The following is a 23,684-nucleotide window of genomic DNA, read 5'->3' as shown; positions in this document are numbered from 1 at the left end:
TTTTTTTTACTTCTGAACCAGGGTCTGAGTTGTATAGGGCCTCGCTAAGTAGCTGAGGCTGTCTGAGAACCATGATCCTCCGGTCTCCGCCTCCCAAATGCTGGGATTGTAATCATGCGTCACCATGCCTGGCCATCTCCAGCTCTTTTTAAACAATTTATTTTGAAACTGGGTCTTGCTAGGTTGATGAGAGTCTCACTACTTGCTGAGGCTGTCCTTGAACCTGTGATCTTCCTGTCTCAGCTTCCCAAGCACTGGGCTTACAGGTGTGCATTACCATGCCTGGCTTATAATCGTGTTTTTAAAACTGCTGGTTTCACCCGTTAGGGTATGAAGGCTCATAGTTTCAATTTTGTCTTTTTTTCTTTACCATGCTCTCTTATCAAGTGAACTGGATCATAGAAATTTTCTTGTATCTCTGTTCCTGACTTTCCTTTCACTCATAGGATCAGCCTTTGGCAGGGGTGAATTCAGGGCATGAAATCTTCCAGATTTTTAAGTACAGTGCTAGACAGAGATGAAGACCAAAGCTCATTCTCCATGAATGGTTAAAGATGCCCATTTCCAGACTCTCATCCTGAGTCAGAATTTGCCTTCAAAATTAATACTTTCAAAAAGCTGGTTATCTAAGTGCTCTGATTATAGATATAAAAGGGTGGAGAAATCTCTTTGCTTGTAATGCAAGAAAGGCTATATGATCTTTCCCCAAACATTTTATTTATGTATTTATTTTTGCAGTACTAGAGCCAATCCCAGGGCTTGTGTATGGCAGGCAAGTACTCTACCACTAAGCTATATCCCTAGCCCTCTCCAACATTTATTAGCAGATCACTACATGAAAGGCATTATTTGTAAAAATAATTACTAAACTATAATTACTATAATATAAAATCAGAAGGCCTCTCTTAACATCCTATTCCAAAATCACATTATTTTAAATGATGAATGCTAGGTAAATCTGATTTAAGTTCTACCCATTAGTCTCAAATAGGAAGTTAACCAAATTTTAATTACCAATGCTTTAAAAAAAATAAATCCATATTTCAAGGAATTCATTACAAAAGTACTTGAATTAATCTGAAGATTAATCCAAGGACAGAAATACAAGACATACTGAGAATGCAAACCATGATTTAATCAACAATTTGGTGACGATGGTTATGTTCAGGTCTAGCATGGCTAAACTAAAAATGAAGGCTTAAAATCAAATAGAGCTGGGCTTCTGCTGTGGATTCTAAATGCCCTCCAAAATAAAGTGCTCTAAGTTACTAAATATTCATGGCAGAATATTTAGTATCTTACTTTATATTTTATCAGCTATAAATTCTTTAAGCTCATAGAATTTACTTTCTTTGGCTCTCTCCCATAGCCCAAAAACTTCACCCTTACTCACTCCTACCTAAATCAGTTGTGGTTTAGAAGGATGGGGAGAAGAAATAAAATGGTGCTATATATATACATAAAATCATGATGAATGATTTTCTGTTCCTTCTCTAGGAGACATGAGATAACTCCCTTCTTGGGAGTTCTGTCTCTTCCTTAAGACAGATATTCTGACAGATTCACAAAAACATATTTTCCATATACTTCATAATTCAGTAAAACTAAACCAGTATAATCCTCAGTTAAAAAAAAAATCCACAGAAGAAAAGCAGTATTCTGAATTTTCAAAGGAATGCGAGTTGCTGGAAGTTAATCAAAAGCATGAGGACTTAAAAATGAAGCCGTTTCTAAAAGTGAAAATCAGCAAAAGTGCCTCTTTTCTCCCCTCACACATACTTTTTTTTTTTTTTTTTTTTTTTTTTTGGGTGGGAATTGAACCTAGGGGCATTCTACCTCTGAGCTACAACCCAATCCCAATTATATTTTTTATTTTGAAACAGGGCCTTGCTAAGCTGCTGAGGCTGTCCTTGAACCTACAACTCTCCTGTCGCAGCCTCCCAAATACTGGGGATTCTGTGCAACACCAGGTCCAGCCTCAAACACCTCTTTCTATTTTTTTAAAAATTGTCCATCATTTCAAGTTATAAAGAGTGGCTTAAAAGGGGTTATCCAGATTCACTGAGTTGTACTCACCACAGGGCAGTAAAGGCAGACAGTGCTACCTTTACTATCTATTCAGCATCTGATTCGGCTGCCATTCTCAAGTACTCAATATGACAGGAAGTTCAGAAGTTTAAGAAGCTTTAAGAAATTTATACAGACTAAAAACAAAATCACGCACTTTATATCTGCAATTGTGCAAATGAAAACCAGCTTACATGCTTCTACTGTCCCAAAGAGAAAATTTCTACATGACAAAAGAATGTAAAGAGATCAAAGTAAAATTTTTGATCTCTTTTTGCTTTCTCTATCAAAGAAGTCCGTATTTTCTTCAGTAAAAATGGTTTAAAGAATGACTTTACAAATGGCTGCACTTACAATTAATCAATGATGATATATTAACCTAGAGAGCAACAACTATGAAGATGCTCAAGTGACGAACTATGTTGAGACAATAAAATGGCCATATTTTACGTTGGTTAGTAGTTGAAAAGGTAAAGACACAGGGGGCAATGATAATTGTTTTACTCAGAGGATAAAAACTCTTTGGAACAACAAATGAATGCACACTATTTACTACACTTTTATAAAACAGAAGCAAATGATAAATGATCAAACTGACAGAAGTTATTTTTTTTCCATAACAAAATAGGAAAGCTTGTATGAATAGTATTGATTCAGCCCAATAACCCTACTGTAGGACATGGTAACTAATGGTATCTTGAATCAATGCTGACTAAGAAAAATTTAACTCTCAGTCACTGGACTTTTTTATGAGGTCATTCTTTCTGTGTAATTAAGGCCATTCTGATAGACTGGTATGATATACTATATAGCTACCTATACATATTCTCAGGAGTTTCTACCATTTCACACATAGTAGGGGAATCAAAATTTCACTACACCAAAGTTCCACAACAGAAAGTATGTTTGTGTATGTGGTCAGTGTCACAGCCCCAGTGTTTAAAACAGTGCCTAGACCATGATAGACATTCCCTCTTTCTCTCTCTCTATAAATATATAAGTAAGTATATACTGGTAGTGGTATTAGGGATTAAACTAAGAGGCATTCTACCTCCAAGCTAAGCACCCAATGCTGTTTTATTTTTTATTCTGAAATAAGATCTGGCTAAGTTTCTGAGGGCCTGACTAAATTGCTGAGGCTGTCCTCAAACCTGTAATTCTTCTGTCTCAGCCTCCCAAGTTCTGCGATTATAGGCATGTCCTACCACACCTCAGCTAACACTCAATAAATATTTGTTGAATGAACAGATGTCATTTACCAAAGACCAGTAACCTAACTTGTGACCATTTCTTACATGAAGAACTTATCATTTATTTATTTCTTGAAAATTTTGATGGATCATAAAGGATCAATATGGATTTATATATTCCAGTAGTACATTTAGAAACAAAGATGCTTACAATGCCAGTGTCTAAGTATCTGGGAACTAGGCCCTCTGGAAGGTTACTGAACTAGGATCACGTTAACAGAAAGAGTAAATAGTAAAATAAGAATTTGGGGCATTCAGATGAAAAATAAACATGTCAAACACTGGGTCAGCACCGCCTTCTAGCAAAGCCCATGTGAGGGCTCTAGACAGTTCTGAGAGGAGACTTTCTGTGAACCATTCCTGCCGGCTGGCGTGGGTAAACTTCTGTGAAGCCCATCCTATATTGCCCATTTCATTCCCCTTAACTTTTTTTCACCAACACAATGGAAAAGCTTTACCTGGTGCCGGGCTCGACTCTGGTCCAGAAGCTGCCGGGACTGAAGTTTTTGTTGTTCAAGTTGCTGGAGAGCAAAATGTAGTTGGTAACTGCCCGCGGTGGGGTGATACTTGTGCTGGGGGACCACCCCTGTTGCCTTGCTGTACGCGTTGTTCTCTACCTCTCCCTCCCAGGCAAAGCCACCTGTTTGGAGGCTCCTGAGGAGAAAAGAAAGCAGATTTCTTAGAGTGGTCATGTGAACTATCCACAGGAAAGGAGAGAAATGTCTCAGGCATTTCTCTGTATAGAAGCAGATGCAACTTAGAATTACAAATCTGTTTGTGTGATAAATTATCTGACTCCTCCACCAAACCAATTTCACGAGGACAGGGACAAGGCTGCTTTGCTCTTCATGCTATTCCTAGCATTTATCATAAAGACTGGCTCATCGGTGGGTAGTAAATATTTGCTGAATGTTAAATAATTAAAATAGCAATTTCATTCCTCAGTGATCACCACACAGACCTCTGAGAAGAGTGAGGAAAGCTTCGAAGATTCTTAATTTAAGGTAGGAAGAGGCACAATCATCTTCTCTAACATTGGCTTCAAAACAAAAGAGGTGGATTATATAGAATTCTCAACTTTCTTTTTTTTTTTTTTTTTTGGTGGTACTAGGGGTGGAACCCAGAGGGTTTCTACCTCCGGGCTATACTCCCAGACCTTTTTTAAAATATTTTATTTGGAAACAAGGTCTCGCTAAGTTACTGAAAGCCTCACTAAGTAGCTGAGGCTAGCTTCGAACCAGTGTGATCCTCCTGTCTCAGCCTCCCAAGTGTGGGGATTACAAGCGTGTGCCACCATGCCCAGCGAATTCTCAACTTTCAACTATCCATTAGTGAAGTATCTAAATCTATTTTGGAAGCAATTTATATACTTATATCCCCATCACGAGATAACATAACTTGTGTGAGAAGTCACCATTTTTCTTTACTCCAAATTTACCTCAATATGGTCCCCATTCAGGATGACATTCTGCCTAAACTTGAGCAAAGCAGAGGGCTGGTGGCCTTTTTGATAAGTCAGTACCTATGCTATACTGTTTAATACTTTAATACTTTACCTATCTTCCTGCCTCCCCTCTCCATCATTTTCTTTTTAAAGATAGAAAGTGCACAACACAGTTGGCCCAAATTCCTAAACCCTACATTCTGGTGACTATGTCTGTGTACATACAAGTAGAAGTCTTCACAACTATAGGCTCCTATATTTCCCACTCTGGCCATTTCTTCCAGGTCGAAAAAGTCCCAATTTACATCACTTCCCACCCATTAGGACGGCTATTATTAAGACCAAACCAAACCAAACACCAGCAAATAAGTGATGGTAAGGATGTGGAAAAAGTGGATTCTCTGCACTGCTGGTATGAATGCAAATTGGTACAACCACTGTGGAAAACATTTTGGTGGTTCCTCAAAACGGTAAACACTATGATGCACCAATAAAATAACTTAAAAACAATAAAAATTTAAGCCAGGCATGGTGGCCCACTCTTGTAATACCAGTACTTGGGAGGCTGAGATGGGAGGATCATGTCTTTGAGGACAGCCTCAGCTACTTAGTGAGACCCTCTGCAACTTAGTGAAACCTTGTTTCAAAATAATAAAACATTGGACTGGGGATGTAGCTCCAGGTAGAATGCCCCTGGGTCCCATCCCCAGTACTGCAAAATAAAATAAAATAAAAATTTAAAATAAAAAGTCAAAAAGGCTAAACAAAAAATTCCCATATGATCTGAAAATCCACTTTTAGATATGTAGCCCAGAGAACTGAAATAAAAACAAGTAACTATAACCCAGATAACCAGACATCAGCATTATTCACAAAGCCAAATAGTAAAAACAATCTAAGCAGGGTATGGTGGTGCAAGCTTGTAATCTCAGTACTTGAGTGGCTGAGATAGGAGGACCGGAGATTCAAAGCCAGCCTCAATAATTAGCAAAACCATCTGTAACTTGGTAAAAGCTGGTTTCAATCAATCGATCAGTTGATTGATCGATTGATCAATGGTCAATTATTCAATCAAATAGGGCTGGGGGTGAAGCTTGGAGGTAGAATTCTTTTGGGTTCAATCCCCAGTAAAATTATGCGTGTGCTCGCGGGTGAGCGCGCGCGCACACACACACACACACACACACACACACACACACACTTATAACAATCTAAATTCACATCAAAAAGTGAATGGACAGATAAAATGTACAATCTGTATATACTGCAATATTATTTGGCTTTAAAAAGAAATGAGGAACAGGCATGGGGGTGCATGCCTACGATCTCGGTACTTGAGAGTTTAGGACAGGAGGATAGCAGGCTCAGGACTAGCCTCAGCAGTTTAGTGAGACTCTCGGCAACCTACACTATGCTCTGGTTAACGAGAAAAGTGTCTCTAGTGATTTCAGTTCCCTGTTTTTGGGGCTGGCATAGCATGCACAATGCCCTGGGTTCAACTTCTTTGCAAAATAAATAACAAGCAAATCATTGTGTTAATCTTTCCTTTGGCTTTAGTGACTATTTCAATGGCAGAGTTTTATCAACACTGGGTTGAGGTTATGTTTCGCAGACATCCCTGAGATCTGACCTACAGACCACCTGGTTATTTAGAGCCCAGGCCTTCATGACCCCACAGAGCACTGTGAAGGAAGCAAAACAGACTGTCTGCCCAGCCTAGGAGTCTGTGGTCCTCTGGGCCTGTGACTGTCCTCATGGCTTGGAAATTTCAGATCTCTGCTTCCATTTCCCAGCTCTTCTAAGTACCTAATAAAAGATAAGTGTGTAAAATATACTCTAAAGTTCAAGGATGAAAGGTTTTTAAAATTTATACAATGTCACTTCTGATATGACACATCCCTTGTTGGGGGTTGGATGCTCAGTTTGGCTCCCACAGTTAAGTTGCTCAATTACATACCAGCTAATCTTGTTTGTAAAAGTGCCAAAAACCTTGAAGCTTATTTATTATTTTTTTAGAGTATGACATGTGATTTTTAGTGACCCTCTGGAAATGCCTTAAAGTGCATATTACATTAAAAAAAAAAACTTTTTTCCCAGGGGTTTTCAAATAAAAGTGTGGAGAAATCTGATGAGCACTGATGAAATACAAATGCCTAAATATATTTAAAAAAAATGTAACATTAAGAGTCTGAGTGGGAGCAAAACAGGATTACCAGTTATGAAAGGAGGAGCCTAAGGAACCTATTATCTTTTTTCTCATTAGTGAGGGAAGAGAAGTTTCTTTTAAGAATGAACAGCAAAGGGCACTGAATGAGCTGTAAGGGAAAGAGGGACCATGGGGAAAGATATTCAGGCTTAAAGGAAGAAATGGCTCAGGGTCCACTGAGTGATCCATCCAATGCAAAAATGAACACAGAGGGAGGGGGCAGGTGAGAATGTAGGAATTACCTTGGCTGAATAATCTGGAGGCTTCCATGCCAATTAGGGTAGCTACTGCTCTGAGTCTAGAACCAAACTCAGATCACTGGGCCAAAGGTCAGAAAATTCAATGCTAGTGATTGTGCTTCCATTCCTGGCAATCTTGGCTCAGCAACTGGATGTGGAGGAGGTATGCAGCGATGAAGCTGCCATCAGAATTCATCTTATTGGGCGTCTAGAATAACAAATGTTCCCAGGACACATAGAGTTTAATGCCTTGTTGCAAATTAGAAATCAGAGCCTGTAACTAGGCCTCCCTATCTGGGATGATCATGGACAGGTTCTCATGTATCTGAGCAGAGGCAGCTGAGGGTGTATGGATGTATAGGAGGTAGGACAGTGGACAAGAGAAGATCAAATAAGGGACTTTGGATAAGCAGCAAAATGTTCACCCAACTGCACACACTGAGGAGATGGGAACATTATAAACTTTTATAATAAAAAAATCTGTTTTTAATCTCATCAACAACACAAACTCAGTCTCCAAATCACAAAAGAAAATTTCTCAGCAAATAGAGGCTTTTACCGAAGAGACAGGAATTTTTATAGTGCAATACTGGGTAGGGCAGAGGGTGCCTAGCTGTATAATGGAATAAATGCCATAAGAAACTTGCTTGCTTTGTTTTAAATCTAAAAAATAAAAATTTAATTATTATGGCATATTAATTGTACAAATTAATAGGCTTCATTGTGAAACTTCCAGGCACACACGTTAACATGCTTGGATTGTAACCAGTCTTCCTGTGACCCTTTCTCTTTACATTCCATCCCGCTAGCCCTCAGGCCTTTTCCCTTTCCCTAAAAATTCCCCTTCTACTTTGATGTTGGTTTTTGCTGTTGTTAAGATTCCCATATGAAGCAATAACAAATGGTGGTGAAGATTTGGGGAAATAGGAACTCTTATACTGCTGGTGGGGTTGAATGCATCCACTATGGAGATCAGTATGGAGATTCCGCAAAAGATTAGGAATGGAATCACCATATGACCCAGCTCTATCAATTCTTGTATCTTTCCAAAAGAATTAAAGTCAAAGTACTATAATGATACATGCCTACAGCAGCACAATTCACAAGAGCCAAATTATAGAACCAATCTAGGTGCCCATCAACAGATGAATGGTTAAAGAAAATGTGGTATATACACACAACGAAATTTACTCTGTCATAAGGAACACCAAATTTTGTCATTTGCAGGAAAACGGATAAAATTAGAGTATTATGCTAAGTGAGATCAGCTAGTCTCAGAAAGTCAAAGGTCAAACGTTTTCTCTCATATATGGAAGCTAGAGAAAAAAATAAAGCTAGGCGTGGTGGGACACACCTGTAATCCTAGTACTTGGGAGGCTGAGACAGGAGGATGGTAGGTTAGAGACCAGCCTCAGCAACCTAGTGAGACCCTGTTTCAAAACAAAATAAGGACTGGGAGTGTAGCTCAGAGGTAGAAACAGAAAATAGAAAACAAAAGGGTATTTTTTTTTATTTTGTTATTTTTTGGTGGTACTGGGGGTGGAACCCTTCTACCTCCGGGCTACACTCCCAGACCTATTTTATGTTTTTATTTGGAAACAGGGTCTCTTAAGCCGGCGAGGCTGGCTTTGAACCTGCGCCATCCTCTTGTATCCGCCTCCCAAGCGTGGAGATTACAAGCGTGCGCCACTACGCCTGGCCAAAAGGGTCTTTAAATAAATGAGGAGAGAGACCAGTAAAATAGTGGAAGAGGATTGGGAGAGGGACGTGGGGAGGAGAAAAGAGAGGCTTGATGAGGAAAACAGTTCAAATGATACTCTGCCCGTGTATGAAAGTGTCACTACCAATCTCACTAACAAATACGAGGAGGGGCACAGTAGGGTGGAACCCAGAGAGAATCACACTAAATGCTGTGTGTGTGTGTGCGTGTGTGCGTGTGTGTGTGTATCATTTTGAACCTCACGTATAATTACAATTCAGCAATAAAAGTATATTTATTTAAGCTGGGTGTGGTGGTGCACATTTGTAATCCCAGCATTTGGGAAGCTGAGACTGAAGGACCACAGTTTGAAGCCAGCCTCAGCTACTTAGTGAAGTTCCCCCATAACTTAGTGAGACCTTGTTTCAAAATAAAAAAAAAAAAATAGGGCTGGGGTGTAGCTTGGAGGTAGAATGCTCCTGGTTCTATCCCCAGTACTGCAAAAAAACCCCCAAAAACACCATATATTATAATTTAAAAAAGAACTCCAGCCAGGCGTGGTGACACATGCCTGTAATCTTAGTACCTGGGAGGCTGCTAAGGCATGAGGAATGTAGATTTGAGGCCAATCTCAGTACTTAGTGAGGATCTCAGATACTTAGTACTACCCTAAATAAATAAAATAGGGCTGGGGGATATGGCTCAAATGTAGAATGCCCCTGGGTTCCATTCTCAAGACCCCCTCCCAAGACAGATGGGGGAGTGGAGAGAGAGAGAGAGAGAGAGAGAGAGAGAGCGAGCGCATTCTTGCCTTTCTAAGTGCAGCTTATTTTGTTTAACATAGTGATCTCTAGTTCTATCCATTTCCCTGCAAATGACATGATTTCATTCTCCTTTATGGCTGAACAATACTCCACTGAGAAGTGTGTGTGTGTGTGTGTGTGTGTGTGTGTGTGTGTTCTGTAAGAATATGTATTGCAAGAATATATATATAATTTTCTTTATTTTCCCACTGATGGGCATCTAGGCCAATCTCAAATGTGGCTGTAGTATGCAGGTGTCTCTCTCTCTCTTCTTCTTCTTCTTCTTCTTCTTCTTCTTCTTCTTCTTCTTCTCCTTCTCCTTCTCCTTCTCCTTCTCCTTCTCCTCCCTCTCCCTCTCCCTCTCCCTCTCCCTCTCCCTCTCCCTCTCCCTCTCCCTCTCTCTCTCTCTCTCTCTGGCACTGGAGATGGAACCCAGGGGCACTGTACCTCCGAGCTACACCCCAGCCCTATTTTTTAGTCTTTTTTTATTTTTGAAACAGAGTCTCACAGAGTTGAGAAGGGCCTAGCTAAGTAGCTGAGGCTGTCCGTGAACCACGATCCTCCGGTCTCTGCCTCCGAGCGCTAGTATGGTAAATGTGCCACCGCGCCGGCTCTGCAGGTCTCTCTTTTGTATGCTGACTTCACATGGCAGTACTACTTCCAGTTTTTTTAGGAATCTCCATGCTGTTTTCCATAGTGGCTGTACTAATTTAATATTCCTACCAACAACATATATTTGTTCTTGTATTTGCCAGTCCTTTTTAGTTTTTGTTTTCTTTATCACAGCCATTCTGACTAAGGGAAAATGTAATCTCAATGTGGGTTTTTTTTTTTTTTTTGTACTAGGGACTGAACTCAGGGGCTTTCGACCTCTGAGTTATACACACATTATTATTATTATTATTATTATTATTATTATTATTATTATTATTACTATCTTGTAACAGGGTCCCACTAAGTTGCTGTAATTCTCCTATCTCAGCCTCCCAAGTCCTGGGATTATAGGTGTGTACCACTAAACCTTCTGATGTAGCTTTGTTATTTTATTTTTTAAATCTTTTTCATCTTTAGATAGTGCTGAGGATTGAACCCAGGGCACTCTCACTGAGATTCATTGATTTCTAACTTTGAGACAGGGTTTCATAAAGTTGCTGAGACTAGCCTCAAACCTGCAATCTTCCTGTCTCAGCCCCCAAGTCACCGGGATTCCAGGTATACACCACAGCACCTGGCCTCGGTGTAGCTCTGATTTGCATTTCCATAATGGCTAACCTAGCCATTTGTATTATTTGTTCTGATAAGTGTCTGTTCAGCTCATTTGCTCATTTATTGATTGGATTATTTGTTCTTTTGGTGTTACATTTTTGTACTTTTTGTCTATATTCTCTATCAGATGAATACTGGTTAAGATTTTCTCCATTCTGTAAGCTGTCTCTTCACTCTACTGATTGCTTTGCTATTAATTTCTGAGCAATTGGAGCCCTCTTATTCAGGAAATTTTTGCCTATCCTGATATCTTGAAGTATTTCCCCTATGTTTTCCTTGCTAACAGTTTCAAAGTTTCAGGTCTTATGTTAAATCTTTTATTATTATTATTTTTTATTTATTTTTTATTTTTTATTTTTGGTGGTACTGGGGTTCCTGGAAGCCCTTCTACCTCCGGGCTACACTCCCAGACCTATTTTAACATTTTTATTTGGAAACAGGGTCTCCGAAGCCAGCGTGCGCGGCTGGCTTCGAACCTGCGCGATCCTCCTGTCTCTGCCTACCAAGCGCGGGGATTACAAGCGTGCGCCACCACGCCCGGCTTGTTTTATTTTTTTAGTGATCAGAATATGTTTTTGTTTTGTTTGGAACTAGGGATTGAACCTAGGGACATTTTACCTCTAAGCTACACCTATAGCTCTTTTCTTTTTTTTATTTTTAACTTTTTTGGTGGTATTGGGGTTCCTGGAAACCCTTCTACCTCCGGGCTACACTCCCAGACACCTATTTTTATATTTTTATTTGGAAACTGGGTCTCTTAAGCTAGCGAGGTTGGCTTCAAACCTGTGCGATCCTCCTGTCTCTGCCTCCCAAGCACAAGGATTACAAGCATGCACCACCATGCCCGGCCAGTTCTTTTTATTTTGAAACAGAGTCTTTCTAGGTTACGGAGGGTCTTATGTTGTTGAAGTTGGTCTTGAACCTGCGATCCTCCTATCTCAATCTCCCAAGTACTGGAATTACAGACATGTACCATCATGCTCAGCTCTTTATCTATTTTGAATTGATTTCTGTATAGGGTGAGAAAGAGTTTCAAATTTTTACAGGTGGATGTCAAGTGTTCCCAGCACCATCTACTGAAGAGGTTGTCTTTTTCTAATGTATGTTTTTGGTACCTTTATAGAGAACCAGGTGGCTACAGATGCATAGGTTTATTCCTGAGCCTTCTATTCCATTGGTCTACATATCTATTTTTATACCAATACTATGCTATTTTTGTATAATGGCTCTACAGTATGTTTTGAAATCAGATATTTTGATGCCTCCAGCATTATACTTGGGTGTGTGTGTGCGGATGCCTGGTATTGAACTCTGGGGCACTGTCTCACTGAATTATATCCACAACCCTTTCTTTCTTTTCTTCTTCTTTTTTTTTTTTTTTTTTTTTTTAAAAAAAAAGGTCTCACTGGCCTTGAATGTGCAATCCTCTATTTCAGCCTCCAAGTATTGGGATCACATGCATATGGGATTGCATCTGGCCACGTTCATACTTTTTGCTCAGGACTGCTTTGGCAATTTTGGGTCTTTGTTTCCATATAAGTTTTAGGATTTTTTTCTCCCTAGTTCTGTCAAGAATGTCATTGGTATTTTGATACGGACTGCAGTGAATCTGTAGATTTTGTCTAGTAGTATGGCCATTTTACCAACATTAATTCTATCCATGAACATGGGAGGTCTTTCCATCTTCTACTGTATTCTTCCATTTCATTCTTCAGTGTTTTATAATTGTCATTTATTTCAGAGGCCTTTTGTTCCCTTGCTTAGGTTTGTTTCTAGGGTTATTTTTTAAGCTATTATAAAATGAAAGTATTTTCCTGATTTCTTTTCTGCAGTTTATTATCGCTGTATAGGAAACCTACTGATTGTTGTATGTTGATTTTGTATCCTCTTACCTTGATAAATTTTCTTACTGTCTAAGAGACTTTTGGTAGACTCTTTAGGAATTTCTAGGTATAGGGATAGTTTGGCTTCTTCCTGTCCTATTCATATCCCTTTTATTTCTTTCTCTTGCCTCCTGATTGTTCTGGCTAACTCTAGAACTATAATGGATAAGAGTAGCGAGAACAGATAACCTTGTCTCATTCCTTTTTTTTTTTTTTTCCAGTACCGAGGATGGAACCCAGGGGCATTGTACCCCTGAGCTAAACCCCCAGCCCTATTTTTTAGTCTTTTTGTTGAATCATTGAGTTGTGAAGAGCCTTGCTAAGTAGCTGAGGCTGTCCGTGAGCTGCGATCCTCTAGTCTCAGCCTCCCAAATGATGGGATTACAAATGTGTGCTACAACACCCGGCTTCCTGATTTTTGAAGAAATGTTTCCTAAGGTGTGGTGTTCCAAGTTTATAATCCCGTACTTGGAAAGATGAGACAGGAAGGACAGCAGGTTAGATACCAACCTCAGCAATTTAGTGGGGTTTTGTGTCAAATAAATAAAATAAAATAAATGGCCAGGCATACTGGCACATGTCTGTAATTCCAGTACTTGGGAGGCTGAGACAAGATGATTGAGGCTAGCCTTAGCAACTTAGTGAGACCCTGTTTTAAAATAAAAAGAGCTGGGGGTGTAGCCCAGAAGGAGAATGACCCTGGGTTTAATCTCCAGTACCACAAAAACAAAACAACAATATGTTGAAGCTGGGCATGGTGGCACAAGTCTGAAATTCCAGTACTTGAGAGGCTAAGATGGGAAGATCACAAATCTGAGGCCAGCCTCAGAAACTCGGCGAGACTTTATTTGAAAATAAAAAATAAAAGAACCAGGGGTGTAGCTTGATTAAACCTTTAGGTTTAATCCTTAGTAATAAAAAAAAATGTTGAAGCTCATCAAACTGAACACTTAAAACATACGCATTTTAGTTGCACCTTATACTTAATTTAAAAAAATGTATCTTGTATTTCAATTTAAAAAAAACTATGCAAGCAAAAAGTTCTAACATTTTCCTTTACCTTTTATGAAAACCTTAATCATTATTATTTCCTGTTCTATGTATAAATTACATCATTTTCCTGACTTTAGCTATAAAATTATCCCCTCTTCTTGCACACTGCAATTCTGGGATCATATGTTAGAATGCAAGCCTACGTAGTTGTTTCATTTCAGCACAACTTAGCCCTCATGTACTTGACATTGTTCCTAAGTGTTTAAGAAACACCATGGAACAAAGCACATAGCTGCTGCTCTCCAAACGCTCCTGCTCTGGAGGAGTGAAGTCAGGAACGGCAGGATCTGGGATACATGGTGTTCAGTTGGGGTCAAGTGTCTGGGAGAAACAGTATCAGGCAAGAACCACGGCCAACTGAGCTAGCTGAGGATGACAGTGATGACGACCATATTAGCCTAATGGACCAAACAGTCTAGCAAGATCTGCGGAAGTGAGAGAAATACAGGTGGTAACAGCAGGGATGTAATCGAGAACTGTGGATGCCAGGCAGAAAGGCTGGTCCTGAAGATGGAAAGTAAAGTCGTGTGACACCAGGAGGAGTCAAGATAGTTAAGTTTAGCACTAGGACTGCACAGTGTAGGTTCTGTGAAGAACCAAACATGCTTCCAAAATGCATCCAACAAGTGATCAGGAACTGCTCTTACTGGTGAAAAAGTAAAAGTTACAATTTAGATATAAAGCCAACGACACTAAAACTATCTACCAGTAAGTCTTAATTTATAAGGCAAATTACAAATTAACTGTAATTGTTAATAACTGTTGGTAGTTATTGACAGAGGGCTAGGCAAATGAAATTTGTGCATCAAATTATTTAGGTGGAATGAGTTAGATGGACCTGCCAGAATTCATGCTCATAGTGACAGGTGCTTTGATTCTTAGAGAATTCATCTTGGAAGATGATTTTATTTACTTATTTATTTTTTGGTGGTACTGGGGTTCCTGGAAGCCCTTCTGCCTTCAGGCTACACTCCCAGACCTATTTTTTTTTTTTTGAAAACAGGGTCTCTTAAGCCAGCGCGGCTGGCTTCGAATCTGTGCTATCCTCCTGTCTCCGCCTCCCAAGCGCGGGGATTACAAGTGTGCGCCACCACGCTTGGCGTTTGGAAGATAATTTTAAAATGCTCTCTACAAAAGCAGGTGTACTAAAAAAACCTTTTTTTTTTAAGTCTTTGAATTAGCTTCTTGAGATAAGATACTGTTTTCTTTTTCTGTATTGCACCTATGTTGTTAAATTGAAATGGTTCTTTTGCAAGAAGGGTTAAAGTACAATAGTGACAGTATTAGAAACACTGAGAAGCTCAGAAATAATCTAGAAAAACTATGTGAACTTGATGACTTATATACTAGGTTAAAAGCACACAGCCAAGGCATGATGGCACAGGTCTGTAATCCCTGAGGCTGAGATAGGAGGACTGCAGGTTTGAGGCCAGCCTCAGCCACTTAGCAACACTCTCAGCAACTTAGCAAGAACCTGTTGTAAAATAAAAAATAAGGGTTAGGGGTATAACCCAGAGGTAGAATGGCCCTGAGTTCAATCCCCAGCACCAAGGGGGAAAAAAAAAAGAAAGAAAAAGAAAATAAAAGGCAGAGACATATGAAATTATAAGTGCAAGCTGATCTTCCTGCTTGACAACACAGTGAAAGGGTTTAAAAAAAACTTTTAAATATTTTGTTTATTTGTGAGGATGAAAGGATCTTTGGAAAGGATTAAACAAATAATTTAAGAAGGCAAAAAGGAATAAGAAGTTTTGGTTCCTGGAAAAAAAAATTAAAACCAAAGCAAGCAATGGGATAAAGAGAACTTCGGAGCAGAGGCGCTTTGTGCCTCTGGACCCAGCCACATGTTCTGAACTGGACAAATGCAGAACAGGGGGGTAGCAGCTGAGTGACTTAAAGCTGGAATCTAGAACAAGACTGCTAGCTGGGCCTGGTGGTGCATGCTTCTAATGCCAGTACTTGGGAGGCTGAGATAGGAGGATCACACGTTCACAGCCAGCCTCAGCTACTTAGTGAGGCACTCTGTAACTTAGTGAGACCCTGTTTAAAAAAAAAAAAATAGGGCTCGGGGCCTAGATCAGAGGTAGAATGCCTCTGGATTCAACCTCCAGCATCTCCTCCCCTACAAAAAAAAAAAGCACAAGACTGCTAGGTTCAAATCCTGGCTCTATCACTAAAAGCAACATGTTTAATCCCTGTATGTCTTGGTTTCAGCTGTGCGATGGGAGTAAAAATCGACCCCACTTCTCATAGGGCTAATCCAAGAACTAAATGTGACCATCCACAAAAAGCATTTAGCACAGTGCCTGGCGTACTTAATAAATGCCTAAATCAACATTCCTCCTATGAGAGTGAACCTACGCTTTTGTTTGGAGTGAGCGTGAGTTCAACCAAAAAGGACACTAAGGAGTAGGTGTGAGCAATTCTATTACTTCTGAGAAGGAAGAGAGACATCAGTTATTTAGAACTCCTTCACACGGCATTGTGTCCATGAGGACTCGCCTGGGTAATAATGTGAGGGGGGTAAAGCTAGTGGACCCAAAGGGGCTCAGGATGTGTGCCCGGGAGTGCAGAGTCCACGTGCCAGCTCACCCACCTGGGACAGCTGTGGCTCGGTGGCCCTGCTGGAGCCCCATCCATCCTCCTGGGGGAAGCCTACTGCTCTCTGCCAGGCCAGCTGGAGGACAGGGCTCTGGCTCCCACAGGGAACTGTAGACTTAGGAAAAGTGCTGATGGTCAGGGAGGGCAACTAGCGGGGCACCGGACTTGGGCACTGATGAATGAGGAGGATCACCAACCCTCCTCTGCTCTCTCCACCCCAGTCCCAAATCACCCCTTCCACTTGTACAAAAGGACACAAAAGTAACGTTTTAAAGGAACTAAAGCAATATATTCTCAATGTCTTAAACCTGAGGAACACACAAAGATCTAAAACAAGTCACTGAGGACCCCAAAACTCAAGATGCCTACTATAAATCTTTCTTTTTTCCCTTTGGGTACCAGAAATTGAACTTCGGGGTTTTCTACCACTGAGCTACATTCCCAGCCCTACTTTTTTTTTTTGTTTAGTTTGAAGCAAGGTCTCACTATGTTGCTGAAGCACAGGTTAAATTGCTGAGGCTAGCTTTGAACTTGCGGTCCTCCTGTCTCAGCCTGGGATTACAGGGTGTGAAACCATGCCCCACTAAAGTTTTGTCAACATTCTGATGCATATTCTTTGTATTTCCCTCACACAAAAAGAGTGTTTCTTGCCTGGCATGGTGGTGCACGCTTGTAATCTCAGTACTTGGGAGGCTGAGACAGGAGGATTGTACAGGTTTGAAGCCAGCCTCAGCTACTTAGGCTCTCAGCAACTTAGTTGAGACCCTGTTTAAAAAAAAAAAAAAAGAAAGAAAAAGAAAGGTCTGGGAGTGTAGCCCGGAGGTAGAAAGTCCCTGGGTTCTATTCCCAGTACCGGAAAAAAAAAAAAAAAAGTGATTATATACTTTACTGCATGCTTTTTTTTTTTTTAAATCTAATATTAAGTTGTGAGCATTTTCCCACAGGATAATAACAGATTTGTGTAGTTCTTATTCCACTGTTAATTTCTATTACATACAGAGTCAAACTGAACCCTTAAGCCTTTTTTCACACTTGATTTTTTTGTTGGTGGTACTGGGGTTCCTGGAAGCCCTTCTACCTCTGGGCTATACTACCAGACCTATTTTTATTTTTGGAAACAGGGTCTCCTAAGCCAGCGCGGCTGGCTTCGAACCTTCGTGATCCTCCTGTCTCCGCCTCCCAAGCGCGGGGATTACAAGCGTGCACCACCACGCCTGGCGTCATACTTGAATTTTTTGAACCCATACGAAAGGCTATGTTTTTCCCTATTAAATTCCAAAGAATATCATTTTATTCTTTAAATTATTGTAAATCCTTTTATTTTCTTTTTTTGTGGTACTGGTGATGAAACCAAGGGGCATTCTACCTCCAAGCTCCACCGCCAGCCCAATTTTTATTCTTTATCTTGAAACAGGGTCTGAGTTGCAAAGGGCCTCATTAAGTAGCTGTGGCTTTCCATGAACCACGATCCTCCTGTCTCAACCTCCCAAATGCTGGGATTACAAGCGTGTGCCCCCATATCCGGCCTTGTAAATCCTTTTTTTTTTTTTTTTTTGATACTGGGGATTAAATTTAGTAGCATTCTGTCTCTGAGATACATCCTCCTCTAGCCCTTTATAAAATTATTTTTTATTTTGAACCAGGTTCTCCTTAAAGTACCATGCTCTGGCCTGCAATACTCTGGTTTCAGTCTCCCAAGTACTGGGATTACACCACTGTGCCCAGCTAAATTATTATACATCCTGATTGCCACCCAAGGTATACAGTAGTTCATGGATTTCTTTCTTGATGTCATCTGAAACCAGGATTTGTGTGTCTTCTAGACATGTAAGTGCCTAGAAAACAAAAGTACCTAAATTAATATGAATGAATAAATGAATTCATTGATAAAAATGGTGAACTAGTGAACCTAGAGTCCCAGGAACTTAATTTCCAAACTTATACTGATTCACTGTTTGGACACAGCTACTCATTTAGTTACCGAATATCCTTTTTATAAACACCTGCACTGGTGCATTGTAACTGTAGCTCATGGGGAGGTCCAGAGTGATACAAATACACAGCTCACAGCTCCTGGCATGTTTCCCTCCAGATCGCACCATTCTTAGTGATAGTATTTTTTATTCACATTTCTCTTTTGTGTTCACAAAACTTAATTATGCCTTGCTGAAACCCAGTTGCAGTCATTCTTTTTTAGTCCCCTGATCTTCTGCTATGAAAGCAATTCTATCATAAAGAGAAATGAGGTTAGTCTAACATGACTTTTTTTTTTTTTTTCATGAATCAATGCTGGGCTTAAGCAATTGCTTTTTCCTTATCTAAGGGTTGCCAAACCATTGGTTTGCTAATCTTTTAGATTTTGGCCTCAAATTGACATCTCAATTATATTTGGCATCTAATTTATCTCTATCTCTTCCCTTCCTTTCCCAGTCTGAACGCTATTTTGCACATTAAGTCATACAATGAATCACTATCACAAGCATTAGAAACATAAATCAGGAACTGGCAATCACAGAACTGCTCTTCTTTGGACATAGTAATTCAATAGAGAAAATACTACTGATTCAATAGCTTGATTCTTAGTGAGTTTCATTTTCCCTGACAAATTAAGGATTTGGATAGGACAAACATGTGACCTAAAAACTAAAAACCTACATGAGAAGAAGACTGCATATCAATGAGCACTTGAGAAGTAAATCCAGTCCCTACTGTCTACTACATAAGCCAAAAGGAAAAGAACAGAAAAATATAATTATAACTCAAAATCAATAAATGCAACAGAAAAAAGAAATATCAAGAGAGATTAAGAACAGAGGCAGGATCTAAATAAGATATCTAATTTGAAACAGAATTAAAAGCAATCGAGAGGGAAGGCTTCTGAATATTCATTTAATAAGCAGACACAGAAAAGGAAGCAGTAGGGATGAAGAGAAGATGTCTGGGGGGATAATTTGGCTAACTCTACTTTGATTTTATTAAATAACTATGTGTCAATGACATAAATTTTGGGGAGAACATACTGAGGTATCATGTCGGAAAGCTGGGATCTGATATGCCTGTCCTTTAAAAGTACAGTGAGAGCCCAGCCAGCTGGCCTTGACAATGGATACAGAATGTGAACCAGACTTCTGCTGTCTCCACACCCCTACCACTCCATGACTGATGGAATGGTCCCCAGGAGGAGGAAATAAGGACAAGGTTGGATTTCTTAGTACATCTGGCAAAGACTCTGGGAGTAAGCTTTATGGAACACAGAGTTGGATATAAAACCAAACCTTTCAAAAGGTTAAGTTCGCAACACTGTTCTAGAAGGCAGTTTAGGATTTGGGAAGTCAGCCAGTTTTGTATTTATATATTTTATCTATTAGCTTTTTGGACCTGAAAAACAGATTGATCCTTAGCCTTATGAACAAGAAGTGTCTTTGATCCAGCTCTTTATTTTGGCATAACCGGCATACCACATGAAGCCTGAAAAATGTAGCTGTGAACTAAAAAAGAGTGAGCAAAGAGTGACCTTTAAGAAAGCCAAAGGAGAACTCCCTGACACCACTTCATTCAACAGTTAAGACTGCGTCCAGCTCAAGAGGATTTTTATCAAATGAAGGGAAAAGTCTGCTGCCGTGGGACAGTAATGGAGACGCACACAAGCACGACTTGCCCTGTAAAACTGGACCACCACCTCCCAGCCTCCACAGCCCGCAAAGACAAGCCAGGAAAAGCTTTTAGTGTGAAAGCAAATGTGCAGATTGTCTAGGGCAGCTGACATGCCAGCTTCCAAGAACCTCCACGCTGAACTGTAGCTGGGTTCAATCCTAGTGCACACAAACAGCTCACGTAGTGTCACAGATCTGCACTCCCGCCTGTCACAGCAGAGAGGCTCCCTTCCTCCCCCCCCCCCCCAAGCAAAACAGCAGGCAACTTGGCAAGTCAATTCCACAGCTTTTCTGGCTCCAGTTACCTGCCTCTGCCCCTTTCTTTCGATTGGCCAAGAAAAATAAAGAGGCAACTCCAAAAACTCCACCCTTCTTTTTTTTTTTTTTTTTAACCTTCTCCACCTGTCCTTTTTCTTTCCTAAAGATATTTTTATAAAAATAGAGAAAATACTGGGGAAATCACAAGAAAGGAGATTAAGACACAGAATGGCCAAAGAAATTCTGAGCAATAAAACCCATGCTGGAGGCAGCATAATTTCTGATTTTAAATTACACTACAAGCCGGGCGTGGTGGCGCACGCTTGTAATCCCCGCGCTTGGGAGGCTGAGACAGGAGGATCGAACAGGTTCGAAGCCAGCCTCAGCTACTTAGTGAGGCTGTCAGCAACTTAGTGAGACCCTGTTTCCAAATAAAATATAAAATGGGTCTGGGAGTGTAGCCTGGAGGTAGAAAGGCCCTGGGTTCCACCCCCAGTACCACCAAAAAAAATAAATAAATAAATAAAATAAATAAATAAAATAAAATGCTTCATTCCCTATTAAACTGATCATTTAAAAGAAAATTACACTACAAAGTTACAGTCACAAAACCAGAGCAGTTCTGGGTACTGGTGCAACAATAGACACGCAGGCCAATGGAATACAACAGGAGACACAAAAACAAGTCCTCACACAGGCAGCTGATTTTTGATAAAAACATAGACTGGAGAAAAGATAGCCTTTTCAACAAATGGTGTTGGGAAAACAGGATATCCAGGGGTAGAAGAATGAAATTAGACCTTACCTCTTACCATGCACAAAAGTCAATTCAAGATGGAATTAGGAATTAGGTCAGAAACTTTGCAATTGCCAGAAGAAAACAGAACCAAGTCTCCAAAACATAGGCACTAGTAAAGACTTCCTCAATAATATCCCTAAAGCTCAGAAAATAAAACCAAGATTCAATAAGTGGGATGGCATCAAATTGAAAAGCTTCTGCAGTGCAAAGGAAACCATCAAGAGTCTGAAGAGACAGCCTGCAGAATGGGAAAAGGTCTTTAGATATTAGATCTCATAGAGGACTGATATCTAGAATACATAAATAACTTAAAAATAACCCAATCAAGAAATGGGCAAGCCGGGCGTGGTGGACACGCTTGTAATCCCAGCATTCGGGAGGCTGAGACTAGAGGATCGTGGTTTGCAGACAGCCTCAGCTACTTAGTGAGGCCGTTTACAACTCACTGAGACCTGGTTTCAAAACAAAGAATAAAAAAATAGGGCAGGGTGTAGCTTGGAGGTCAAATGCCCCTGGGTTCCATCCCCAGATCCGCAAAAAACAAAAACAAACAAACAAACAAACAAAAAGAAATGGGCAATTTAGCTGGATACTTCTCAAAAGAAATAGAAATGGCTAATAAATACATAAAAAAGTGTTCTAAATTATTAGTAATCAGGGAAATACAAATCAAAACACATTGAGACCCTATCTAACTCTAGTTAGAATGGCAATCATCAAAAACACAAACAATAACAAATAATAATTAAGAATAAATGTTGGCAAGGATGTGGGGAGACAGGAACTCTTATACACTATTAGTGGGCCTGAATACAAATACAGATTAATATGGAGGTTCCTCAAAAGACTAGAAAGAGAACCACCATATGACCACTCCTCAGTACCTCTACTAAGGAAATAAATCCAGAATACTGTAGGGGTACATGCATGAATATCCATGTTTATAACAGCACAATTCACATCAGTTCAGTTATGGAACCAACCCAGGTATCTGTCAACAGATGAATGGATAATGAAAACATGGTATAGACACAGAACAGAATTTTACTCAACCATAAAGAAGACCAATACTATGTCACATGCAGGAAAATGGAGGGAACTAGAGAATATCATGCTGAGTGAGACTAGCCAGTCTCGGAAAGTCACAGGTCAAGTGGAAGCTAGAATGCAAATAGGAAACAAAAAGAGAGAAAGACTAGTGGGATAGTGGAAGCAGATGGGGGAGAGATGTCAGAAGGGGAAAAAGAAGAACTGATGAAAGAAACAGTTCAAATTATGCTATGCCCAAGTGTCACTACCAATCTCACTATTATGTACAGGAAGTGGTGGGCAGTTGGGTGGAACTTAAAGGAAAACACACCAAGACCTGAGTGTACGCTTTCTTGTATGACTCTGCGCCTCATTATGATGTATAATCACAATCAGCCACTAAAAGTACATTGTAAAAAAAAGTTGGCAACAGCCAGGTGTGGTGGCGCACGCTTGTAATCCCCGCACTTGGGGGTCTGAGACAGGAGGATCACACAGGTTCGAAGGCAGCCTCAGCTAGACCCTGTTTCCAAAAATAGGTCTGGGAGTATAGCCCAGAGGTAGAAAGCCTCTGGGTTCCACCCCCAGCACCACCAAAAAAAAAAAAAAAAAAAAAAAAAAAAAAAAAAAAAAACAAAGTTGGCAAGACACAGACCTCTCACATATTCTGAATAGAAGTATTATGGGTCAAAACTGCCGTCCAAGCCCAGTGCAGCACAGTAGGTGGCTCCTGATGAAGCTGCGATGCAGCGGATTGAAAGGTAAAGGCCTGGGGGGCGCTGGAGGACGCGGTGGGTGTGGTGGGTGGCGAGGCGGGGGCACCACCCTGCTGTGAGATCTTACAGGCATCGTCTTTGCTTTCATTGCAACCTGTTGAAACAGGTGCTGTCACTCCATTTTACAGACGAGAAGACTCAGGCTTAGGTTAAATAATTTCTGCAACATCATATGCAGAGTAAGTAAAAGCTGTTTTTGAGCCTAAGTCTGCGAGTCTCTACATTAACAATGAGGAACATAAATCCAGAACTTAAAACTAATTCTAAAGTTCTAAACTATCTCTGCTAGTTATAAAGATAGTTCTAACAAATGACTATTGCTATAGGCCTTTGTTTTAGAAATACTAAAATCATCCAATGATTTCCACAACTCACCTGATTCCTGATAGAACTCCAAAGCCAACACAATGGAGGAACAACCACCTCTCCCCAGACATTTGTTGACAAATGGTGTTGGAGCAATAGCATGTGCATAGGCAAAAACCGGACCTCGACCTAAATCACATACCCCATACCAAAATGAACTCAGACAGACTTAGATGTAAATGATAAAAGTCATCTCAAAGCTGACTTTTAAAAACATTCCACACAAGCGCTGTTTGAGTGTCAGCGGTACTCAATATGAAGGTAGCAACAAAGACAAAGAGCAGATGTTAGA

At 40.2% G+C, this 23,684-nt stretch overlaps 1 protein-coding gene across 3 annotated transcripts in view; it reads right to left on the bottom strand.

Moving 5' to 3' along the window:
* TTLL5 (tubulin tyrosine ligase like 5) overlaps nt 1-23,684 on the bottom strand; it is a gene marked incomplete at both ends in the record, with an annotated part of 224,442 nt that overhangs the window by 32,413 nt on the left and 168,345 nt on the right. For all 3 annotated transcript variants that reach the window (XM_080707336.1, XM_080707337.1, XM_080707338.1), the window contains one exon: nt 3,776-3,971. In XM_080707336.1, coding sequence (XP_080563462.1) covers nt 3,776-3,971 — 196 coding nt within the window. The remainder of the gene's footprint in view (nt 1-3,775; nt 3,972-23,684) is intronic.

This window comes from Muscardinus avellanarius, assembly GCF_963383645.1.
Source record: "Muscardinus avellanarius genome assembly, chromosome: 12".
Classification (NCBI taxonomy): Eukaryota; Metazoa; Chordata; class Mammalia; order Rodentia; family Gliridae; genus Muscardinus; species Muscardinus avellanarius.
Note: the sequence above shows the minus strand (reverse complement) of the source record. Positions and strands in the feature narration are given on the sequence as shown.